Raw genomic sequence first — 25,765 nt, 5'->3', positions numbered from 1 at the left:
CAAGTTATCAGGAGCCTAGAACTCACAAGGTGTTGAACCCATTTTCCTGAATTAGGAAAAAACGCATTAGCTTCATTTTACAGAGGAACATGGTTCGCTGAGCTTATGACTTACCCCAGTTGAACTAGTAACTGATGAACAGATATGAACCATTTCTCTCATTCCAACATCTACCCTCCTTACACAACATAGCACACCCTTGTTCTGCGAAAGCTGTATGTATGTTATTAGCTGGAAAATCAAATTTTTATTTATTCCTTTATTTAACAGAATAAAAAATGTTTTTAGTCCTGGTAATGTGCCAGCACTTGCTGATGTTGAATTTGCAATTGGACAAGATTATCTCTGCCTCAAACCTTGTTTGCAGGTTTATCACCTTCAGCGCCATCAGTGGGACAGATAATTATTTTTTGTGGGTTCTGTCCTTTGTCTTGCACTCTGTCCTTTGCCTCTAATCCACAAGAGGCCAGGAGAGTTCCCCAAGCTGTTATTGCTTACCCAGACTCTCTCTAGATGCTGTTTGTGAACTCTGAGGACATCTTATTTAGCAGAAGAGTCATCAGTGAGACAAACTTTGTATGGCAGGGGCCAAATACCATGGATGAAAACAGTCTTAGAGCATGCCAGGAGAATACTGGATGTGGATGTTGTTTTGAACATCTGAATTTGCTAAAATGTCATCCTGGAGGTTAATGCTCAGGAACTAGGCAAAGTTTCAGTCGCGAGTAATGGTAATTCAGAAGTAAAAAGCGATGGAGATTCTCCAGGTAGACATTCAGAGCTCATCAAAGATCTGAATACCAGATAGTTGTGTGACACTGAGCATGACCAGACTTCCCTGGATTTTACGATCAGATGTTGGAATCCAGGACTTGTATCTGCCAAGAGACAACATTGATTTTACATTTCCATCCCCCATTGATCTATTTCCAGTTTTTCAAATCCAGGCGTGGAGATTATGTGTCTGCACATAATCAGGGACTCTTGCTTTCCAAAGAAATGACTGTCAGCAGCTTCTCCACTCTCTTCTAAGAACAGGGCCTGGATTATGTATGCACTGGGGGTCCATATGCAGAAGGGCAGAGATGAGTGTTGAGTTTCAGTTACCAGCTTTGCTTTGCATTTCATTATCCTGTGGGGTCTTGGATTTCAGGCAACCCAATTAAGAAGTAAGCTGAGCATCCTCTTTGCTGGAGGAAGAATTCCGTAAGCCTCTTAGGTGCGGGGGCTGAGGCTTCTGTGCCAGTGTATCTGGATTCCTGAGACAGTCTGAAGTGTTATCCGTGACCAGTGGGCTGTTAAATGACTGTGGCCAAAGCAATTCAGACTCTTAGGAATAGCAGTGAAGCATCTGGCTTCCAAGAAAATGAATCCTAAATCTCAGAACTGCTAGCGGAAGAGGATCTTCTTCTTATCCTTCTGGCGATCAGAGGTTGTGATGAAATTTCAAGTCAGGACAAAGTGGCTGTCGTTAATTTTGTCCTCATTTAGTTGATATATGTTAAAGATCTCCACATTTTAGCTTTTACCAAGGCAGAGTGAGCTCGGAGACAAGCATTAAGTAAATATAAAATGCTGTATAAATAAATCCCCTAAGCTCATCTCACTTCATATATATTTTTAAACTAAAACACAAAACCCTGCCTTTATGCCCAAGGGAATTACATTGATCCTTTCCACACATGCCATCAGCCTTCTAATGCATCTACGGGAAGAGGATTATTTTCCAATATAGCGATGACAGCCAGTGCTTAGTGGAGGCTTCCTGTGTCGTAGATGGGGATAAGTACTTTCCATGCATTATCACATTTAACATATAATAAGCCATGTGAATACAAATAGAAGGTCACCATCTTGCTCGTAAGGAATCTGGCAACCAGAAAAAAAATGCAATAATGTGTCCTAGGTCAGTCACATGGGTTATCAAGTTGGATCCACCCAGCATCATTTTGACCTGAAGTTCATGCCTGAGGGATGCTAGCTATCCAGAAGCGCCAAGTAGGGGCTGTTTCTACTTCATGACTTTGTAGGAAAACAATGATATGAAAATGCACAGTCTTCATAAAATGTGTTAAACATCAGACAGAGGAAATCACATGTCTTTGGGGGATCAGAGCACTGAATTTTCACGAAGGCATGTTTAGCTATAGTTTAAAATGACATGTAATAATGAGGTTGACTGACATGGCAAGAAAGGGCACTGGCAAACAAGAGAAAGCTTGTGCATCTTGGGAGTGGAATGTAGAACAGAATACATATGCTACAAATGGTCAGGCGGCTCAGCTTCAAAGGCATGTGCCAACAAGGTCAGATGGACCTCCAGGACCTACACTGTAGACGGAGAGAGCTAATTCCTTCAAATTGTTCTCTAACCTCTACATGTACACAGTGATACACATGGTTGCATACACACAGCATAAATAAACCCAAAATATTTAGTGTAATGTATAGTTAGAGGAGAAACATTGTACTGAAACAATGTTTATGAAATCCAGTGTTGAAATGGAGTTCAGCAAGAGCTTCTCTGTAGAGAACCTTATGGTCTTCATACCTGGTTCCAGGTTAAACGCGCTCACAATATTGGGTCAGGGATGAGTTTGTTACATTAGTAATGGAAAATGATGCCAAATTTTGATTGGAAGTTAGTGATTTACAAGTGTACTTTTCCTACCAAGGCTCATGAACCCCCTAGGTTCTATCAGAGGAATCTGTTTGGTTAAAACAGGTTAAGGGTCCCTGCTTTGTGTAATTTATGTCATTCATTTATATTTGATTCATTTATGTGTGATGAGAATTTGCCTGTGCCCATCACTATAAAGAGAAAAGGGCAGTTACTGATATAGAGAGGAGCATGAGGAAAGGAGAAATTTTGTTGTTTGTGACTATACGTCAGTAACTCAGTTGTATCCATGGAAGGTCCATTCCAAGCAACTGCAAATAATATTAAATCCTACTGACGTTGTGTCTTTTTCTTATACATGCATACTAAGATGAGGTTTAATCAATTAGGTATTTTAAAGACTAATAAAGATAACCAGTAAACAATTATGAAAACATGTGAGTGTGCCCCCCTCCTCTCACTTTACACCCCCACCCAACGAGAGTGGAATTTTTAGAGTGGTTGTCTGCCGGTCCTTGAAGTTGTTATGGTAAAGGATACTGTTGTGTGTCTTGCCCCGGGTTTAGGTTCCAGATAAGCATAGATGGAAATCCAAGGACATTGGAAATTCTCTCACAATGTAATCAGTTGTAAAAACTCTTAGCTAAAATTAAGATTTGAGTCCCAGCCCCCATTAAATTACTATCTGCTGTACCAGGTTAGCTCCCTACACGCAAAGTTCCCAAGCAAATTCAGGTTGACTCCCTAGACGTACAATTCCCATGCACCCTCAGGTTGACTCCCTAGGAGTAAAGTTCCTGTGCATCCTTAGCTTAGCCCTCTAGGCACACAGTTCCCATGCACCCTCAGGTTGGCTCCCTAGGCACACAGTTCCCATGCACCCTCAGGTTGGCTCCCTAGACACACAGTTCCCATGCACGCTCAGGTTGGTTTCCTAGATGCACAGTTTCTATGAACCCTCAGGTTGGCTCCCTAGGCACATAGTCTCTGTGCATACTCAGGTTGGCTCCCTAGGCATACAGTTCCCATGCATCCTTAGGTTAGCCCTCTAGGCACACAGTACCCCTGCATCCTCAGGTTGACTCCCTAGGTGCACAGTACCCCTGCATCCTCAGGTTGGCTCCCTAGGCGCACAGTTCCCCTGCATCCTCAGAAGGGAATGTGAGTCTTTGTGGAGGGGTGGGAAGTTACAAGAACCTGCACTGAAGGAGGAAAATTGTTCACTTTTGCTTATTTTGTAGCCAAAAGCTGGGTCTCTTGGATCGGGTTCGCCTTTCTAATCCTCGTGGTAGCAATACTAAAGGAAAGCTATTTACCCCTCTGAATGTAGATGCCATAGAAGAAAGCCCTTCTAAAGAACCAAAACCCGTGGGCTTAAACAATAAAGAGCGTTTCCGCACCGCCTTCCGCATGAAAGCCTACGCTTTCTGGCAGAGTTCTGAAGGTAACATCCTTCTCTCTCTCTCTCTCTCTCTCTCTCTCTCTCTCTCTCTCTCTCTCCTCCTCCTCCTCCTCCTCCTCCTTCTCCTCCTCCTCCTCCTCCTCCTCCACCTCCTCCTCCTCCTCTACCTCCTCCTCCTCCTCTTCCGTCTCCTTCCTCACCTTCCCTCCACTGAAGATCTCCTACATCCACAAAGCAATCTCTCTCTCCCATCCCTCCCTCAACTAACATCTTGCCTCACTTGGTTTGTCTCTCGTGGGCTGAATGCATCAGTGACATAGTTCATGACTCGTAAGTGAAGATGTTTCCCAGTGAGTTAGGCTATCCTCACCTCTGCTATTCTGTGCAAACCTTTCCAAGGAGTCTTAGTATCTGCACTGTGCCTTGAGAGGGAAACCATGATGAGGGCAACCGGAAAGATGCAGAGAAGCAGGTACAGCATCTGGAAAGATGCACACCACCACCACCCCCAGGGATGGAGAAGAGGGTCAGAAGCCATGCCCTGCGTGTACTATAGGAATGATGGCCTCAAGCACATCTCTCACTTAGCAGAATGGAAGACAAGGAGGAAAATGTTCTAGGTGTTTGAATCCACCAAGCCCTTGACACTCACCGTGTTGTTCCTGCCTCTCTGACACCTCCAAGTTTCAAAAGGGTCAGAAAGTGACCTCCCAAGGTCACGAGCAGTGTTACTGACAGGACAAGAATTTCAACTCAGGTGTGTCTGAGTCTGAGGACCACACCTGTGTTTTTTGCTGCTCACGTGATCACCCACACCTGCAGATCCCACCAGAATTGCTTGCTGACCTTCTTCTCCAAGCCAGTTCTGACCTAGGCATAGCTCTGACTCAAACTTCTGTACCTCAAAGTGGGGATGCTAAGGAAGGATAAATGGTATCACAGTTGGGGGTCCACAATGTGGGGTGACTAATATACATATTGGAGAATCTGGTTCCACAGTGGTCTTTCATATTTTCCATTTATGATGGATTAAATTAACATATACGTCTCCCTCACAGATGCTGGGACAGGCGATCCCATGGCAGAAGACAGGGGCTATGGGAATGACTTCCTCATTGAAGACATGATCCCCACCCTAAAGGCTGCCATCCGAGCTGTCAGGTAATGGCACCTCTCCCAGCTACATATATTCTCAGGCACCGACTTCATGCCCATGGGACACAGATGATCAAGTGCCCTTGGGTCTTGAGAAGGAGACAGAAGCCTCTTCCTGGTCACCTTAAGCCGGGTCCCATGGCTACTTCATCCTTTGTGGAGAACACTACCTTGAATACAATGATTCCTCCTGAGACAGTTGACCTCCTGACAATGCATCCATCCAGAACACATCTTTCTGGTTTTAACGAGCATTTACTATGAGGGCTGTTAGGGTGGAAGATGTAGAGACATGGTGCTTTCCCTCAACCTTCTCCTAAGTCATTCAGTATAGCTCTTCTTCTGCCTGTACCTAGCCATCTATTCTTTTAAATCAACATCTTAATGTGATAATAAACTATAGATATTTTTGTATGATTAAAAGACGATAATATGCTCTAGTTTGTTTCAGACTCCTTCAGGAAAATCAAGAGAGTATGTTACTTATTAAAGAAAATATAACACAATATAGGTGTGTTCTCACTTTAATGAGTGGCAGAAATGAGTTACGATCTTTTCAGCAAGATTTTCTATCCAATAGGCCAGGGAACAGAATAGTTTTGTAAGATGTGGACTCCAACAAAGGCTTTGGTGTGGCTCCTCACTGTTCCATATAAGACAGAAAGGCAGTTAGGTAGATGCATCTGTTACATTTGTTGCTGACTGATCAATTTCATCCCCCCCCCAAAAAGCCCAGTTATCAAACCAATCCAAAGGGTGCTCTGCTGATGCTGAGATACTCTTGCTCCCATCTCTGCACACCAAATTTGTACCATCTTTCAGATGTCTTAATTCAAGAATGGTATATATATATATATATATATATATATATATATATATATATATATATATATCAGTATTGTAGGTTTTGTGATCCCTTGATCTTCATCTCAAGAACTCAGGGTTGCCATCTTAGCATATAAAATCACGCATGTCTTAAATGAGGGAGCATTGACTGGGTTCCATTAGAACATTCTGGTCAAGCACAGGCAGTAGGCAGATCTGACCTCTGAGCCACCACACTTCAGTGACTCTGCTTCAAGTAGAGCTAGGTAAAGGGCAGGTGTAAATTCTGTGTTGTGATGAGGAAACTAGTCTATATGCCCAAATTGTCTTTAGAAGCTGTGGTTGTGGTTTAAGACAAAATGTACTTGAACTCTGCCGCTCAAGGGGCATATGAGAATGGGGACAGGAAGGCCCTGGCATGGGCAGGACCTCCTGAAACTACGAGTGACTGGCTGTAAGCTTAGACTGGCACTATGCACAGAAGACAGGAGTCCTTGGTGGACAGTAGCCTTTAAGAGTGTTATTGACTTACAGGGAGAGGTATGTGAAGGAATCCCCGTGTTATAATCAACCTGTACAGACTCACAGAACAGAACTTTTCTAAGGAGCCCAAAGCAAAAGAATTAGAAGCCACTGTTTAGGTTTGGCCTGGTTTTTTCATTTGTTTGTTTCTGGATTTTGAGATTGAGTTTCATGTAGTCCTGGCCAATGTCAAGTTCACTGTGTAGTCAAGGATGGTCTTGAACTCCTGATCCTTCTGTTTCTACCCTTAAGTGCTGGGTTCACAGACATATAATCCCATGCCTAACTACTACTATGATTTGTGAGTAGCATGTCCAGGCATTTTCAGACCTGGTCCCCAGCAAGTGGTACAATTTTTGGAAGATTGACATGGGCTTAGCAAGGCAAAAAACCGACTATGGTTTAGGGGCCGCCCTTGAAGAAGTTATAGCTTTATCCCTGCTCTGTCTTGAGCTCTCTGATTTTTGATCTGTGATGTGACCCAGCCACCTTAGGCTCTGGATGGTACCAATTAGATCTGTTTTCTCCTCCACACCTTCCCCACCACACATTCACATAAAACTATGAGCAAATATAAAACAGTCCTTCCTGAGTCGTTTCTGCCACAGTGAAAGTGAGAAATTTGACAAGCAGTTATCAAGGAGGACAGCATTAGCCATCCTCAGTTAAAAAGCAGTGTGGCGTAATACTGCTTTTACATAATACACAGCAACCAAGAGTCCTATTGACACTGAAGCCTGGCCCTGATCCAGGTTTGGCAGCCTGGCCTATGAGACGTGGCATTCTCAGAGCCCTGGTTGCTCCTCTTTAGATTGATTAAAAGACTGATCATAAGGAGTGATACTTAGTATCTCTTATGTAATGAATGTTCAGCAACTATTCAAAAGCTGTTATTACTTCCATTTTCTAATTGCTCAAATGATTGAAGAATTGGCACTGGTCAGCCTAATTGACACAAAGGGACAGAACTAGAGATGAAGGCCAGCACTCTGCCATGCAGAAGCTTTCTCTTCCATCTTTTCTCCCACTGCCTCTGGTAGTTGCTAGAGGTGTATTCTGGTTTCCCTCGCTGTCTTCCCTCTGAAAAAAAATGCCTCTCTTTTGCCTTACAGAATTCTCCAATTTCGCCTATATAAAAAAAAGTTCAAGGAGACCTTGAGGCCTTATGATGTGAAAGACGTGATTGAGCAGTATTCCGCAGGACATCTTGACATGCTTTCCAGAATAAAGTACCTTCAGACGAGGTAATACATTCGAATAGAAGGGCCTGTGCTCTCTCAGCTGCGCAGGGATCCATGTCAGAGGACCATAGAGCTTTAAGAGACAGGCATTCAGAAGTAATCCAAAATACATCTGAGGAACTTCAAGAATGGAAGTGCCCACTGAGCATTGTGGGTATATGAGCCAATAAGTTTTACTCTCAGACTCGGGCTTGGCAAGGTATAGAGAGTAATGAGACCATGGTGACCAGAGGCTTCTGTCCCTTCTAAAGGAGATGATGGTTACTATGTTCTATTTAGTCCTGTTTTTTTTAAAGATGCCCTGAGGCATTGGCATGGCCAGTATCAGCTCCCTGTTGGGCTTCATGGAGAAAAGAAGTTGTGCATCTGTCCAACCAGTTGCTGACTATGGTGTTTTGGATAACCATAAAACTCACATCATTTAGACAGTTCAGCTAATTTATTCTAAGTATAAAATTTCAACCACGTGTTAAAATTTTAAGTGTTATGCATAGTGGTGAAAACACAGAAAAAAATGGAACCATTTACAGAGTCTTTTTAAAAATAATGTCACACTTTTATTAAATTCCTAAGTATTTTACATATGTATAAATATATAGGAGCCGTTAGGATCCTATAAGGTTCTTATCATATAACAAGTGCCCTAATAATGATGGGGAAACCAAAGCTGTTAGGACAGAAGACTAAGTCACAATTGTCCATTTGAGAAATTGAAAGCACAGCATCAATATATGTATGTCAATGATGCATCATCATGAAACTAGAAGATGAACTTTGCCTGGATCCAACAATCATATGAACCAATGTGCTGTGTGTGTATATGTGTGGGGTTAACACAAAAGTGGACACATGTTGGCTCAGAAATACACATGGCATGCATGAGGTCATTCCATCATATGAGAGACCTGAAAAGAAACTGACACAATTCAAGGTGACTTGGGCTTCCTCTTCCTTATCCAATCAATGTCCCCTCATTGGAGTGTCCTCCTGACTTAGTTGGAGCACTGTACCAATGAGGCTGTGCAGTATACATAGACTTGCAAGTATGTTTATTCATGACTTTTTTTTTGCCTCTCACAGAGTAGTAGATAGCAAATTGGGGTTCAATGCCTGCTGACCAAATGTATGGTGTTTAAACAAGTTTACATTCCTCCATGCTATCAAGTATGGTTGTCCGAGAGACAGAGGAAGACAGCATGCTGCCAACAACAATCATGACTCCAAAAATATCAGTCAGTTTTAGCGTTTACAGAATAGGCAGCTACACTGTCATGATTTTTGATAGTTATCAAAAAATGTGTTCCTGGAGATTATGGTTAGAGGTTATCTGCCAAGGTGATGAATTGCATAATCCCCACCATATATATACTTCAGTAGGTCCAACAGGAAGGAGGGATGACTTCCCAAGATGCCCTGAGTGTCTGTTGGAAATGAAGCTGAGTTGTCAGAGGAAAATGTGGCCCAAGGTTATTCCTGAACGCATCTTAGTGGTCATCCTGATAACCCCACCTCTGTCCCTGCCCCACATCATGATGAACAACATCTTTCTGTTGAGTGGGGTGTTGAACAGAAATGGTAGCAGGGTGTTGGAGCTGTGGTTAAACCATCCTTACATGCATAGCATCGGAGGTCTGTGCAGCTGAAAATGGAGTCTGGAGTCTGACAGTTAAACCACTCTAATTAGGTAGTTTGGGGATGAATAAAAGTACTGGAAGATTAGGTGGGCTTGGAGCATATGTGTGGCATTTGCTGTAAGAAATAAGACATAGCTCTCACCCTAATTCTGTAGATTGTCTCCCTCTGCTTTCCCAGGAATGAGAAAATGCTCTTGCACCCCAGACTGAAGAAGACATCGATATCCTGGCTGGCAGTTTCTCTCCCTTTGTGCTCACTCTGTCTCATCCTCTAACTTTCCTCCCTTTCTTACACATTCCAAACCCACATTTGAATTAAGAAATGTAAGAATTTACGTTCTCTTCATGTCATCTAATCTCTTGTTGTTTTGTGTTTCTTCTTCTTCTTCTTTCAGAATAGATATGATTTTCACCCCTGGACCTCCATCCACTCCAAAGCATAAGAAGTCTCAGAAAGGCTCAGCATTTACCTACCCATCCCAGCAGTCTCCAAGGTGGGGCATGTGGTTTTGAACTGATGAACTGTTGAGCACAAGGCCTGTGCAGTGTATCTATCCCCAATCCCAGCCTGGGTCCTTTATGTGGGTGTTGTTTCCCTCCCGAGTTGGAAGGCTGATTCAAGTTGTGATCATTTGAAAATCCTCTATACAGCTAACTTCCTGCCCCTATTCCAAGAACACATAAATAATACTTATTTTTATGGTTTTTAGAATAGGAAATAACCAGTTTTCTGGTTACAAAGCAAGAAGAAATTCATAAGATTTGTTGAAACAGAGAGCATATGCATTCTTTGTCAGCTGATTTGTGTTCTCCTGTACAGTGCCCTGAGGGTCAAATGATATCCCTTCCCAGAGTGAGAGAAGGCATTCAGATGCCAGGCCCTCTAACACCACTGTAAATCAGAGAATTCTCACTCCAAAATGTATTTTTACAACTTTCAGCAAGAATTATTCTTTGTAAAGTCCATCATTTGCATTTGCACCTCTTTGTCCCTAAACATCTTTAAGGCAAACAAGACAAGTGAGTGATGGACGATTATGCACTTACTTCTTAGAAGGAAGCTTGTTATGGTGAAAGAAGCCATCTTCAGCCTTAGGCTTGGCCTGAAAAAAAGAATAGTGGGACCCAAAGCTGCTGATTCTTCTACTGGGAATAACTGTTCCAATGTTCTGTTGTAGCTAAAGTTAACAAAGAGTCCTGATTTCATATCATCCATTTTTAAATAAATATCTTTTAGAGAATTGTACTCTTATACATTTCTATCTGTTTTATTTTAATTGATTAGTGAATTAATTTGGAGGCTTTGTATTGGTTTGATTTTCAGTTTTGGGACAGTGTCTCACTACATAGCATAAACTGGCCTCAAACTCTGTGACCCATATTGGTCTTAAACCCATGCCAGTCTTTCTTCTTTGGGATTGCAGGCATGCAAAACTACAGCCAACTAACAACTTCCTCATTTTTGAGATAGTGTTTGGGGCTGTTTTAAGAATTTTTTCAGAGTCCAGCGCGATAGTTCACACCTGTAGTCCTGGCTCTTGAAAAATGGACACCAGAGAGATCTTGAGTTTGAGAGTACCCTGAGGTAGAGAGGAGATCCTATCTCAAAACAAACAGAATTAATATTTCTGTGGCCCATTTCCAATGAATTCTCACATGTAATGTTCTAGCAGACCTCCAAAGTGGGCTCTTTATATCACTCATATATATAATAAGAGTGATATTGGAGGGAGGAGACCACTTGTTTCCAAGCCGCCCAACTGCTTAGACCTGAGAATAATTACACAGAAACTGTATTAATTAAATCATTGCTTGACCCATTAGCTCTAGCTTCCTATTTGCTAACTCTTACATTTTAATTTAACCCATCTCCTTTAATCTGTGCATCACCACAAGGTGTGGCCTACCAGCAAAGTTTCATTATATCTGTCATCTGTCTCCGGCAGCAGCTCCATGGCTTTTCTCTGACTCTACCTTCTTCCACCTAGCATTCAGTTTAGTTTTCCCCACCTAGCTAGGTTCTGCCCTGTTATAGGTCCAAAGCAGTTTCTTTATTCATTAATGGTAATCACAGCATACAGAGGGAAATCCCACATGATAGTGACGCTAAGAGATATTAATTCCTGAAATCAAAAACTAATAAGAGAAAGTGTCTGGTTTTGACAGAAGACTGTAACTATGAGAAACTTGTCTCATGAGAATTTGTAATATAAGTAAACATTTGCCCAGAAAATAGGTGAAAGGACACTCAAAACACTAATTTCCCCATACTCACTAATGAATTTTAATTAAACATCAAATTGAATGTACCTATGGAGGACAAATAAAACATGGTGGGCTGGATGTAGCACATGGCCACTAATTTTTGAAATTTGCGCCAGTTGAAGACTGTTCAGACAAAGAAGTAACTTAGTAGAGACAACAGCATAGGAGCGTGAAAAAATCAGCTGTCAAAAGAAAGTCCAACCCGAATGGATTTTAGCAACAGCAAGTGTCTCCAAACCATCTCATCTCCACATGGTATAAACATAATGGAATGAACTGGAATTTGTGCAGCTCATACTGTACATAAAGAGAAAATACAACCTTCCCCTGGTTCCTGCAACATCATTCCAGCAATGCTTTTCAGATTCAGTAGGTGTTTGCCATTCTAAACGAAATGGAACAGATGAAATGTGTATCCATACTCCATATAATTTCAGAGATGAGACAGTTCCTCCTTCATCCCCACAGGGCAAAAGCGCTGAGATTGAAAGGTAAAGAATTTAATTTAAAGGAATAAACACTCTAGGCATTGTTAGATACTTGATAACACAAAAACAAAGCCTCCTTCACCACAACTTCCAGTCTGTTTTCATAATTCCTTGCAGGGAAGGCAAGTATGCGATCCACAGTCCTGACTAAACATGTGAAAATAACCCCCTTTGTCAGCCTGTGTGAGAACCATGGTCCCATACGCATGGTCTCCCAACTTAAACTGACTTTTCACGATGAAAACAAATGCAATGATCTTATGAAATTTTGGTTTTTCTTTAGGAATGAACCATATGTAGCCAGAGCAGCCACATCAGAAACTGAAGACCAAAGCATGATGGGGAAGTTTGTAAAAGTTGAAAGACAGGTAAACCTCACCAAAATGATAATATGTAAACTTATTTTCTTTTTTAGATTTATTTATTATTTTATGTGTATAAGTGTTTTGCCTGCACATTTGTATATGCGTCATGTGCATGACTGATTTCTGAGGAGGTTCCTGGAACTAGAGTTATAGATGCTTATGAGCCACCCTGTGGATCCTGGGAACTGAACCCAGGTCATACATAACAACACTTGCTCTTAATTGCTGAGCCATCCTTCCAGCTCCATAGAACTTATTTTTAGATTCCATTTTATTCATATGGAGATAAGGCATAAGAAATATCACCTACCACTATAGAAAATATGGAAATTAATTCCCTAGTTTTGCTTTTACTGGCTGGATGATCACCTGCAAGTTAATTACTGTTTTGAACCTCGGGTTTGCTTGTCTGTCAAACAGGGAATTAAATACATCATAAAGTTGCCGTGAGGAATAAATGAGTTGACCCATGGGAGTTACTTAGAATGTTAGCTGTGTGCAGTGAATAGTCAACAGCTGGTCACCGCTGTCCACCACATGCTTCATGGTCGCCCCTTTACAGATGTTAGCTCTCTACCCATTGTTTCATGTTCCTTTCTGCTCTCTTTTGCTCTAATTCCAATCCGTGGGTAACCTTCATGAGTTGGCCTAGCAGGAGGCCAAATTATGGGAAGGGCATTTGGAGTACCAGGAAAGGCTCACTCACTGCACCCCATGTAGTTCATCTCTGTAGTCCACTAGATGAATGACTCTATCATTTCCCTCCACAACACATGTCAATCCTTTTATCCACCCCCTAAGACTAGATCCATGTATGGGAAATGGAAGAAAATCTCAATGATTGGTCTCTTGCATCTTATTTTTTAATTTTAAAATACGATCCTCAAGATCACATTTACAGGCTCTATGACCTTTCACAGGTTGTCATCTCTCTGGTCACTCCTTCATCACCTGTGAAACAGACATTACCGCAGCCTTCATGTTGTAAGGTTGTGACCGTTAAGTAAGTCAGTAAAGTGCATAAAATAAAGTCGCATAGCTGCTGCCGAAGTGTCCCTTAAAACTATGGCTCAGATGAAACCTTAGCTGCCACCTGTCCCAACTCTCACAACCTCATCTTTCCAATGAGGTTATTTCCTTACCTGATTTGGTGAACCGTGAGCTATCTGAGGCGGAATATCATATGCAACAATGCACACACTTGTGTTTATGCACAAATGTTAATTGTCAGGGAAGAAACATCTGTCTTACACATAGATGCGCACACACTTGTACATCCCTGCTGACAAACATTCAAGCTTAGGAATGCCATAACCAAAGCAGAAGCAGCTTCCATCATTGCCTGAGGGCCCCTATTGGGTCTCTAGGTCTGGAAAACTCCATTAATGCCGACACTGGCCTCTAGAACTTGCATTACCAGGTATTAATAACAGACACTAATAACCATGTGCTTGCATATGAGGAAAGTCTCAAAAAACAAGAACTCCTCCACTCCTTCATTGAGTTAGTAGTACCGCCTCTTCCAGGGGAGGACAATGAAAGCCTGGAACACTTAACCTAATCTCAACCTGTCGGTAGGATTCTGGTCTTTGACTCTAGGGGACATCCTTGCCTGTGTATTTCTGCATGGGTGTTGCTATATGCATGGGACCTTTTGCAGACATCATGGAGTCAATTAGAGCTGCTGTTATTATTGGAACCTACAAAGCATCGCTTCTGAGAAGCAATGGCTGAGTTGACGGTGACCCTCATTCCCCGAGGAGCAGTGAATCCAGGTGCTTGTGTTTTCCAGGTTCACGACATGGGGAAGAAGCTGGACTTCCTTGTGGACATGCACATGCAGCACATGGAACGCCTGCAGGTCCATGTCACGGAGTACTACCCGACGAAGGGGGCCTCGTCCCCGGCAGAAGGGGAGAAGAAAGAGGACAACAGGTATTCTGATTTGAAAACCATCATCTGCAACTACTCAGAGACAGGCCCCCCAGACCCACCCTACAGCTTCCACCAGGTGCCCATCGACAGAGTCGGCCCCTATGGGTATTTTTCACGTGACCCTGTGAACCTGACCCAAGGGGGACCCAGTTCGACAAAGGCTCAGCCCACCCTTCCCTCCTCGGGAAGTACATATGCAGAGAGGCCCACAGTTCTGCCCATCTTGACTCTTCTGGACTCGTGCGTGAGCTACCACTCGCAGACAGAACTACAAGGCCCCTATTCGGACCGCATCTCACCCCGCCAGAGACGCAGCGTCACTAGGGACAGTGACACGCCTCTGTCCCTCATGTCCGTCAACCACGAGGAGCTGGAGCGGTCTCCGAGCGGCTTCAGCATCTCCCAGGACAGAGATGATTATATGTTTGGCCCCAGTGGGGGATCGAGCTGGATGAGGGAGAAGAGGTACTTGGCTGAGGGGGAGACGGACACAGACACAGACCCCTTCACGCCTAGTGGTTCTATGCCTATGTCATCCACTGGGGATGGCATTTCGGATTCTATATGGACCCCTTCCAACAAGCCCACTTAGAAAGGGTCACTGGATGACTCCTGGTACTGTAGACAGACTTTGTACAGCTCACTTACTCTCACGCCTAGCACCTACCATGGTGTAAGTGGCTGTGTCAAGCGCATGCATGTGCGCGGTGGCCCCCCCTACAAGCAGGGGCTTCTCACAGCCTTCTTCCTCCCTGTGTCACTGCAACAGAGTCGCTTCCTTTTCAGCATGGTTTGCATGACTTGACACTATATAAACGGCACTGTTAGTCTCTTCTAGATACACATTTATCTGCTCCTCTTACTTTCAATCATGATCGAACAAGTACAGGGAGACTTATTGGTGAGCTGTGCTATTTGTTTGGTTGGCTGGTTTGGGTTTTGATTTGGATAAACTGAGAGCATAGTTTAAGTTATTTCTAGGCTCCCTTCCCCTTTGTGTAAAATGCTCCAGTTAAATCAACTGTTCTCTAAAGCAAGGAAATAATTTTCTCAATCAAAACATACAGTGCATTCCAATGAGGCTGTCTACTGAGCAAACGGGAGGACAGGAACAAGATAGTCAATCAACACCCAAAGCCAAGATTTTGAAAATCATTTCACTAATGGAAGGCTGGTAAAATTATTTAAACACTCCCAAAAGGACTTGGTCTACTGTTTTACAGTACTGTGCCTCAGCTTCCTCATCTGTAAGATGTTGGTGATCCAAAATATAACATCACACGTGTTTTGGATTGGTGAGGAGAAATCTTACATACATACCACAGACACAGAAAAAAATGGTTCCCAATTTACGTAGCCAAAGATAATGAAATTTACCAGAAGTGGGGTGCCCCCTCTAGGCAGGAGTTATATTTCATGTCCTCAAAATAAGTTTCCAACCCACTCTTCTGCCTGTACTTGAATCCAAAGTGGAAATTAGAATCAAGAGCGATCATCTTTCCAGGTCCTCTATTTAAAAGCGGGAGATTTGGGCACAAGTCAAGTAACATTTCATAAGACACTTGGTTGTCATGTGTAGAGTAAGGACTCCAAGCCGTCTGCCTGATGATGACTCACCCCTTGCCTGAGTTCCCCTCACATTATCCCATTTGCACACTGGGAAGCAGAAGTTGTGCCGAGACACCAGCACTCTTTATCCATGAGATATAATCTCCACTCTTTATTCAAAGCGAGGAGGGTATCTACTTTGAGTGCAAAGCATGCTCACGTGCTGCTTTGTCGGTGGGATCCAGGGTGGAGAATGCAAACTAGTTATGAATATGCAAATAGGAATCATTCACTTTTACTCCCTCCCTTCCACCATTTTCAAAAGGAAACTACTAGAACCACCCAAAGTCAAAAGAGTTGCTAGAGTGTCAGCCAACAGCCTAGAGATCCCTGCCCTACTGCAGAAGGATGGATTCTAAGCACAAGCCACCCTGTGGCCTCCTGGGAGGTATTGCTATGTGCTGAAAACCTCTGATTAAAAAAAAAAAGGTTGAACTTTGGCTACTCTTGCTAGATCACTACGCCACAATATTAGTATCTCAGTCTTCTCATGTATCAAAACACTGGTTTTAAATCATTGCCATGGTGACCATTAAGGTGATAAAAATACCCTAAATATGTGTTTATATGCCAATGCTGTTGCTGTGTTGTCAAGATCCATAGATACCTTGGCAGACATCTGGCTGATGGTTTCATAAACTCCTGATCCTAGGATCCTGCCCTGTGTTTGGTAGAGATTCCTCAGCAATTGGTTTCTTTCAATCCACATGCTGAGATTGGTCCTGTACAAAGTACTGAGAATAAGTAATGATGAAAGCTTGTCCTATGATATAGGTACTTAAATCGAAATCTTTCAATTCCACGAAGTATGACAACACTGAGAATGGTAAGGAATAGCTTTCATGGATGGTATCATGAAAGGATATATGGGTAATGACCTTTAAGTTCAAGGCAGGCAATATATTAATATAGTCACACACATTGGATACATACCCTTGTGGTTTGCAAATTGACTTTCTGACAATCTGAAAGACAAAGGCTGTGGCCCTGTCTTCCCAGTTCTTTCAATATGACTTCAGAGGTGCCACTGGGACTATAAAAAAAACTTACACCTCTTCCAAGGGACTTGATTCTTGAATCTGACTTTCCTAGAACTTTTTCAACAGAAATAGCTGTCTATCTAGCACCAAATATATGCTACCCTTCTTTATGTGTATGAGATTGGGTGGAAGTTAGAGAACAATATGTACCGTGTGATTTTTTTTCCTAACACACTCACATTCCTTCAGAACTTCCTAACATTTGTATGTTACACATGGAGGCATTTCTTCAGGAGTTCTGTGGAGTTCTTGGGCAAGAATTCTGAGAACTGAAGCTTGCATTGTTTTGCAAGCAGGCTATAAGTAAGCATTCTTGTTTTCCTGATGATTCAAAATCAGAGGGGCAGAAATTAGTTTGGTATTGATTATCAGCTTAGCAGATGTCAGTTGTCTGTATCAGATAGACACAGCCAGATATATAGTGTGTAAAGGACTGCTGTGGAGAGCCCATCTAAGAGAACAAACAGAAGAGTCCTTCTACCATAATATTCATTTATAGAATTCTACACCAGTGAACAAAACCTACTCATCTAAACCTGTTGGTATACTGCATGGTCACCATGGCTACCATTGAGGATGCAGACGTTCTAGTCCTGGGGCTGAAATGATGGTGTATGTCCCATGAAGATCTTTTGTAAGTCTAGAAAAAAAATCTAAGGACAGAATAATCCTAAAGAATTGGATAACATGTACCAAAAATCATGCAAGTAGCTCTGCAGCTTGCTGAGGAATTCCCAGCAGTTTTTGCAGAAACCTAGAAATACTGACAAGCTAATTCCATCACAAGAACTGGGAATAGTTTTCTTAGGTAAAAGGATAATCTCATTTTATATATTTGGCTGCAATGCTTTAAAATGTAGTACATTTAAACTTTTAAGAAGTAGGGATGGAGGTATAGCTCAGTGGTAGAATACTTGCCTACCATACAGAAAGTTCTGGCTTTGATTCCTAGCATGGCACAACACACACATACAGACACACACACACACACACACACACACACACACACACACACATGCATGCACACACATTTGGGGGATGAATCCTAGCAAGATAAAAATGAATGAGAGGAATCAATGCTATTTAAAAGCTAATTATATTGGGCTGAATAAAAGTCAGTTTAAGTGTGAAATTTGATTATTAAATATTATACAGGTAAATACTAAAAACATACAAAGACTGAAATTGTGGGAGAAAAAGAAAATATTGAATTGAGAAAACTCTTCAATAACTATTTTTAAAACTTAGAATTCAGACCTACTAAATATGACACTGATGTTTTGAAATCTTATTTTAATGAAGTAAATAGAGAATACCAAAGTATATAGGTAAAACCAAACTAATTAACTAACAATTATGCAATTATGTCTTCTCATATGCTTTATGTACAAAGCAGTTCCTAGATATCGTAACTCAAGCGTAAGCATCCTTTGAAAACATGGCATAACAGAATCTACTCACAATTTGCAAAAATAATTCTCATAATTTTATGCTATACTGAGAGTGTAATAAAGAAGTATTCATTTGGTTATTTCATTTAGCAAGATTTATGAGGTACCACTGAACACCAAGGATTGTGCAGCAGAAATGCAGAGACCAGGAATCCGGTTTCTGTTACAAGAAAGCTGGTGGCTTCAACCGTCATTGATCCTTTTAGACTTTTCCTACCTGATTTTCTATCTGCAGACAACTGTCTACTAATAATGCCTCCCAGAGGGGAGAATTGGAAGTTCAACACAGAAGAAACTGGAAGCAAAAGCACTGAATCAAAATGAGGATGATCCTGTCGCCTCAGAGAAGGCAGAGATCATTGAATGGAGAATTTACTTTTGGGTTCATCACTTTGGACTCTAAAACACCAAATAAGTGATGTAAGTGTGTGGGCTCTGAGAAAGGTTCCTGAAGAAAGTATCCTTCTCCATATCCCTGATGCACTGGAGGCCTGGCAAGTAGCTGAGACATCTGTCTCACCATATTGACCAAAAATGCCTTGGTACAGGTCATGGCACAACATCTATTCGAAAAGAAGGAAGTCACTTTGCCAGTGAGAATCTGCAGATCAAAATCCTTGGAGGAAAGAGAAGAAATGATCTCAGAAGTCAACTTTACTTTTGACAAGGCTGCCACATAGACCCTGATTCCCACAATACATTGCTACCCCAGATGATGCTGCATAGAGTAGACCCTCTTTGGTTCTCATGAATATGTTCCCAAGGCACCCAGGACCATTGATATTTTCATTGCTTTAGAGTTTGGGGGTATCCTTAAGAATTTATCTTTACTTGTCTTCAAAAACATGCTGTTGCCAGCATGAGCTTTAACCTACATATGTTTTCTGCATCAAAAAAAGAGAAAACATTCAAAATTCTCATGCCGCTTTTACCCTATTCAAAACTGAGCCGTCTATACCCTAAACATGACAGCAGATAGCAACTCAGTAGTTCCCAGCTTCAGAAATGTTAAAGACTAGAACACTTATGAAGCTTTCATAGGTTTTGAAATCATGGAGTGATGATGATAGCGTCAAACAAATGAAAGTATATTGAGATGACTTGTATAAAAATTTGAGTTTTGAGACATTCAAAACCATTTCATTCTATTTCCAATTTCAGTTGAGACAATCAACTCTGTATAAAGCCCTTAGTACAGTAACTGGACTGTACCAAACTGTCCATGATTATTCATGTCTGTTTTTACAGTATGTGTATGCTCCATAACACTGATGACTGATATTACCTATGGACTCTTAAGTTTACAACAGAAAATATTTTTTTAGAAAAAAAAGAAGCTGGTGGAGATATATTCTAAATTATTGCATGATAAAACTAGGCATTTTTTTCAGTTGCTCTTTAACCTTGTACCTGTCTGCATCATAATTCTTTTTTTCCCATCACATTATAGAAGATAAGGAATACTGGAAGGAGCATTAGGAATGCTGGTTCTCGGTAGGTATGTGCTGAAAGTGCTGTTGAAGAGAGTGCTAGATGTAGCCATATTCTCTTTAAAACACTACTTATAGGAGATACAGACAGAGAGAACTAATTAAATATAAAAGGAAAGTCAAGTGTTGCCTGATGGCTACCAGTAGCACCCTTTCTGTGAATGGGACATCTTCAGGAAAAGGGTCCAAACTTGTTCCAGTTCTTCCCTGTGGATGTGATCTCAGACTTCCATGGTCTCATTTCAGTCTCATATCTCTGATCCCTCTAGGATCAGATGTACTTGCACAGAATTGAGGAGATACAATTTCACAGACTGTAAAATGCTCAGAGCAAGACCTTGGTCACCCATATTTTTTTAGGGCAGGGCATAAATGCTCAGAGGACAGGGGCCTTAACCAGGTCTCATGATATTAAAAATAAAGATCAAGGAGCAGAGTGAACCTAGATCTCAGGTCTCCTTACCCTTGGTCCAGATGTTGACCCCAGAAAATAAATAACAATTTCCTGCCTCTCTTGAGAAACAGCTGAACCAGAAATAATTTCTGAGAGCATCACCCTAGGGGACTCTAGAATAGGACTGATGTTCCCAAGTCCTGAAGATGTCCCTTCTTCTGAATATCTCATCATCAAAGGGCCCAGAGAAACCTTGTGTTGTTGAGTATAGTTAGGTAAAGACAGAAAAACAACCTTTCAACCATGTCCATGACTACTGTACCCACCATTATGACTATTCTTGCATTGTCTCTTATTGTGCCAAGATTGAACACAAGATTTGTCCATCCCATGAACTCATTCAGCTCCACTCACACCTTGAGTTGTATCCTCAGATAGAGGTCCAATGAATGAGATTTCTCTATAGATGTGATTTAAGTAGGACCTGATTTCTTTGGGAATCTGACGTGGCACAAGCTTCTGGTTCTATCAAAGGTAACGTTGTGTACCAGAGTATCTGGGTTTCAGCTGAGCATGCCTGGTTCTTCTCCCTTTACACCAGGGAATCCCCATGCTTGCCATTTCATAGACAGACACTCTGGGCCCTTGTCATAAACTTCCTACAATCAGTTCTGATTAAAATATATCGTGTCTGTATAACTGTGATAACACCTTAGGGAATAAGCTGGTCTTCGTGACTCATGTGCAGATCACTAGAGTTTCCACTTGGGCTGTGTTTAGATTTGCCAGAATTTGGCAGTGTTCCCCCAGAATTTGTATGAAGTCCATTGGTAAGATAGGCTGTGTTGGCTGATCCAAAGCTCCTGAAGGAATCAAAGAGAAAAGTGGCACATTATTGGATGGATTTCTTTGACTGCATTATTTTAACAATTGACATTCTGCCTCAGTCTTTTTTCCCTCTTAACAGCATTCCTCTGGGATTGAAGTAAGTGTTAGGAAAATTAGTAATTTTTATCATAGTAAAAAAAAAGCAAAACAAAACAGATATATATATATATATATATATATATATATATATATATATATAAAACCTAAGAATGGCTTAAGTTAATTAACCACACCTAGCCGAGTACTTAGGAATATACCAACTAAAATTGGAAACCTAAGAGTTCTAAAAACAAAAGTTTGGTTTCAATGCTCTGTTCTCTAACTCTGCCCACAAAACTGAGGTCTGGGAAAGGAAAACAGTTCTCACTAAGTTCTTCTTAGGAGTTGCAGGCATGAGATATAACTTCTCTATATTACCTGCATGTGGCATCCTTAATGCAAACCCACTTAGGGGCTGCTGTTGGCTGCACAGAAATTGAAGCTGAGTGAAAGACAGCTGCCTAGATGTCACATATTACGAAAGAAAGATCTTGGATTTTACACAAAACCATGGACCTCAGAAGCTCAACCTATCCCAGCCCCAACACCATTTCTCCCAGGTAGTGGAACTGTTACCCGGTCAGTCTTCATGGTCCCTAAGAAGACATTTCCCTCCTCTGTGCAGTCGGCTTTTCAGTGAAATGATTGTGTGTCCACCCATGCTCCCTAGGGAAGAAGGGTGACTGTGTCAGCTTCCCGCTGCTAGTCAGCAGGTCCTTTGAATGTTTTCACAATCCAGCTGTCGGAGGCAGAAAGTGATGCCACATAAATTATTCACAGGGTTCACATTGGAGTCCATTAGCCCTTGGAGTTTGGTGGCCACAGATATTCCCACAAACACCCTTTGTTCTCTGCCCCCCCCCCACGATTCTCTGTCACTGTGTTTATCTGAATGAGTTCAAATGTGTCCCAGTGTCAGCCGGCTGTCATCTTCTGCCTCTAGATTGCATCTTTATTTTAGGGCTTTGAAATATTGTGCGGACACAAACTAGCCTTTAGAACATGTTCTCTGAGAGGTCAAACAGGAAAATCAATTGTGTCTCCATGTCTCAATATTAAGAGAACAGGAATCTGTATGGACACCAAATGGATATCCTAACAGGGCCGTTCTTTACCCCCTCTGAATCCATTTCCAGGGAATGGGAGACCAGCTCCAGGCTTCAGCCCTCGCTGGGGGCTAAGCAGAGGATTTGGACAGCCCTTCAGTCAAACAGCAGGCGTAAGCTGTTAGAGAGAGAGCCTGTGCCTGGTTCTGAAAAGCCTATTTAGGTTGGATGCAGGTTTTCAGATTTACCAGTCCTTCCTGTTTTAAAAAGAGAAAAAAAAATCTCTCTCATGATGATGGGCTATGAATTTTACCCTCCCTGCCCCCTCTTCCTAATGCAGCAGTGATGGGAAACACCGACTGTGGAAGAACAAATTGAGGTTTCCAATGATATGAACCACTGTATTTGATTTTAGGTCGTATTTTTCTTTCACCCCTTTTGATGGCATAGAATTCTGGTGCCTTGCCCCCTGGGTTTGTCTCTGTGCTATGAGTAGGCTCTCCACATTCTGGCTGACACGGGAACACAACTATTCCACAAGTGCCCTTTAGCGCTCTTTATAATATGCTTTCCTGTAATTTTTAAACTGTATGTGTAATTTATATTCTGATTCTGTCCAATATTTGACAACTTTAATAGGTTGATTTCCATATATATATATTATGCAAACAATTCTTACCTGATTTTTTTATGTTCTATCTCAAGATCAATAAAGATTGCACCACTTATTAATAAGCAGATGTTCCAATGATTCTGTGAAAAATGTCGCAGAAATGCTTCAGAATGGCTCTTTGGGGGCTGTATTACTGAGGGTCAAAGGCTTTGTTGGTGCGGCAGAGAAACCCTACAAATACTCATGGCCAAACACAGCAAAGATCTTGCCCAAATGAAATTCCATCATACACTGTCTCAATGCTTACGAGTGATACAAAGATTTAGGGAACTTCTAACATGGACTATACTTATTCCAGCATGGAATAAACCCAGTTATCTCCAGCCACCACGCCCAGCCAAAAAGGAGAAAATGAAAAAGTCATACCATCCTCTAACTGCCTGGCATTCAATGACTAGTTCTTTCTAGTCACGTTTTCATTGACCAGATTTTGTCCCATGGTATTGACAAAACTGCAATGTATATTGGGATTTTTAGTCTTCAGTAGAGCTCAGCCTGAAGAACTGATATTAATGCTAGAATGTTCCCCTAGAAGTGACTAAAGTTACAAAAATACACATGACAACAATTATTTTTCTGAATTTGGCAAGAATTGTCTTCTTATTGGTGGTGTACATATCAATCGTGACATAAGGACACGTGCTCAACTATGTTCATAGCAGCATTGTTTGCCATAACCAGAACCTGGAAACAACCTAAATGCCCCCAATCCAAGAATGGATAAGGAAAATGTGGTACATTTACACAATGGAGTACGCCACAGCAGAAAAAATAACAACATTTTGAATTTTGCAGGCAAATGGATGGAGCTAGAAAACATCATTTTGTGTGAGGTAACCCAGACACAGAAACACAATTATCACATAAATTCACTCATAAGTGGTTTTTCAACATAAAGCAAAGAAAACCAGCCCACAAATCACAATCCCAGAGAACATAGACAATGTTCTCAATGAGGACCCTAAGAGAGACATACATCAATCTAACCTACATGGGAAATAGAAAAAGACAAAATCTCCTTAGTAAATTGGGATCATGAGGACCATGAAAGAGTGTTGAAGGGGAGGGGAGAAGCAGGGAGGGGAGCAGAGAAAAATGTAGCACTCGATAAAAATCAATAAAAAGGGGATGAAAAAAGATCTGACACAAAAAGAGAAACTACAAGACTTCTTTTTTTCCATTCAAAATTTCCACTTCCTTGCCTCCTCCCATTCTCCTCAAGCTCCCCCACTCACCCTCCTCCCTCCCCCTCCAGTCCTAAGAGAGGGTAGGGTACCCTGCCCTGTGGGAAGTCTAAGGCCCTCCCCACTCTATCCAGGCCTAGAAAGGTATGCATCCAAACAGACTAGGATCCCAAAAAGCCAGTACACGCAGTAGAAACAATTCCCAGTGCCATTGTCAATGGCTTCTCAGTCAGCCCCTATTGTCAGTCATATTCAGAGAGTCCAATTTGATCACATGCTCGTTCAGTCCCAGTCCAGCTGGATGGTGAGCTCCCATTCGATCAGGCACACTGTCTCAGTGGGTGGATCAACCCCTCGCAGTCCTGACTTCCTTGTTCAACTTCTCCTTCCTTCTGCTCTTTAACTGGACCTTGGGAGCTCAGTCCAGTGCTCCAGTGTGGATCTCTGCCTTTATCTCCATCCATCACCAGATGAAGGTTCTATGGTGATATTCGAGATATTCTTCAGTGTGACGAGGGACAAGGCCATTTCAGGCACCCTCTCCTCTGCTGCCCAAGGACCTAGATGGGGACATCCCCGTGGACACCTGGGATCCCCTCTTGAGCCAAATCTCTTGCCAACCTTAAAATGGCTTCCTTAATTGCGATATCTTCTTCCTTGCTTCTATACCTGCCCTTCCTCCATCTCAATCCTCCCACTCTCCCAAGCTCTCCCCAATCCTTCCCTTCTCTCTACTCTCTCCCACACTCCCCTTCCCCCTACCCCCATGCTCCCAACTTTTGCCCGGTGATCTTGTCTGCTTCCAATTTCAGGAGGATCTATATATGTTTTTCTTTGGGTTCACCTTATTATTTGGCTTCTCTAGGCTCATGAACTATAGACTCAATGTCCTATGTTTATGGCTAGAGTCCACTAATGAGTGAGTACATGCCATATTCATCTTTTTGGGTCTGGGTTATCTCACTCAGGATAGTGTTTTCTATGTTCATCCATTTGCATGCAAAATTCAAGATGTCATTGTTTTTTACCACTGAGTAGTACTCTAATGTGTACATGTGACACACTTTCTTTATCCATTCTTCCATTCTTCCATTGAGGGGCATGTAGGTTATTTCCAGGTTCTGGCTATTACAAATAATGCTTAATTTATGATACAGAATATGCTTTAAGATATAGAAAAGTATAAAACCAGAGGAATCTTTTGTAATGATAAAGGAACTATTATACCAACCAAAGATAAGTTGTTATATATTACTATGGCATATTATATTGTTCCTATGTATGTAAAATTAATAGGATTCACAAAATATAAGAAATAGTGACAGAATTGTAAGGAAAATTATGCAATTCAGAAATAAAACTTAAGCTTTTAACATTAAAAAAAATAAGCTAGTGATAATAGGCCAAGGAGCAATTTAATTAATAATTTCTGTGTGGTTATTTTGGGGCTGAGCAGGAACAAACGAACAGGCTCCAACAACACACCCTCCAAAGGGGTCA

General features: G+C 41.7%; 1 protein-coding gene across 2 annotated transcripts in view; it reads left to right on the top strand.

Moving 5' to 3' along the window:
- Kcnq3 (potassium voltage-gated channel subfamily Q member 3) overlaps positions 1–23,146 on the top strand; it is a 300,325-nt gene extending 277,179 nt beyond the window's left edge. For both annotated transcript variants that reach the window (XM_048457080.3, XM_085678922.2), the window contains exons 10-15: positions 3,862–4,064; positions 5,081–5,183; positions 7,637–7,768; positions 9,795–9,893; positions 12,436–12,520; positions 14,310–23,146. In XM_048457080.3, the coding sequence (XP_048313037.3) occupies positions 3,862–4,064; positions 5,081–5,183; positions 7,637–7,768; positions 9,795–9,893; positions 12,436–12,520; positions 14,310–15,044 (1,357 nt within the window). In that variant the 3' untranslated portion in view covers positions 15,045–23,146. The remainder of the gene's footprint in view (positions 1–3,861; positions 4,065–5,080; positions 5,184–7,636; positions 7,769–9,794; positions 9,894–12,435; positions 12,521–14,309) is intronic.
- Positions 23,147–25,765: the final 2,619 nt, after the last annotated feature.

This window comes from Myodes glareolus, chromosome 19 (genome assembly GCF_982192425.1).
Source record: "Myodes glareolus chromosome 19, mMyoGla1.1, whole genome shotgun sequence".
Lineage (NCBI taxonomy): Eukaryota > Metazoa > Chordata > Mammalia > Rodentia > Cricetidae > Myodes > Myodes glareolus.
The sequence above is the reverse complement of the archived record's forward strand: the minus strand, read 5'-3'. Positions and strand labels throughout refer to the sequence as shown.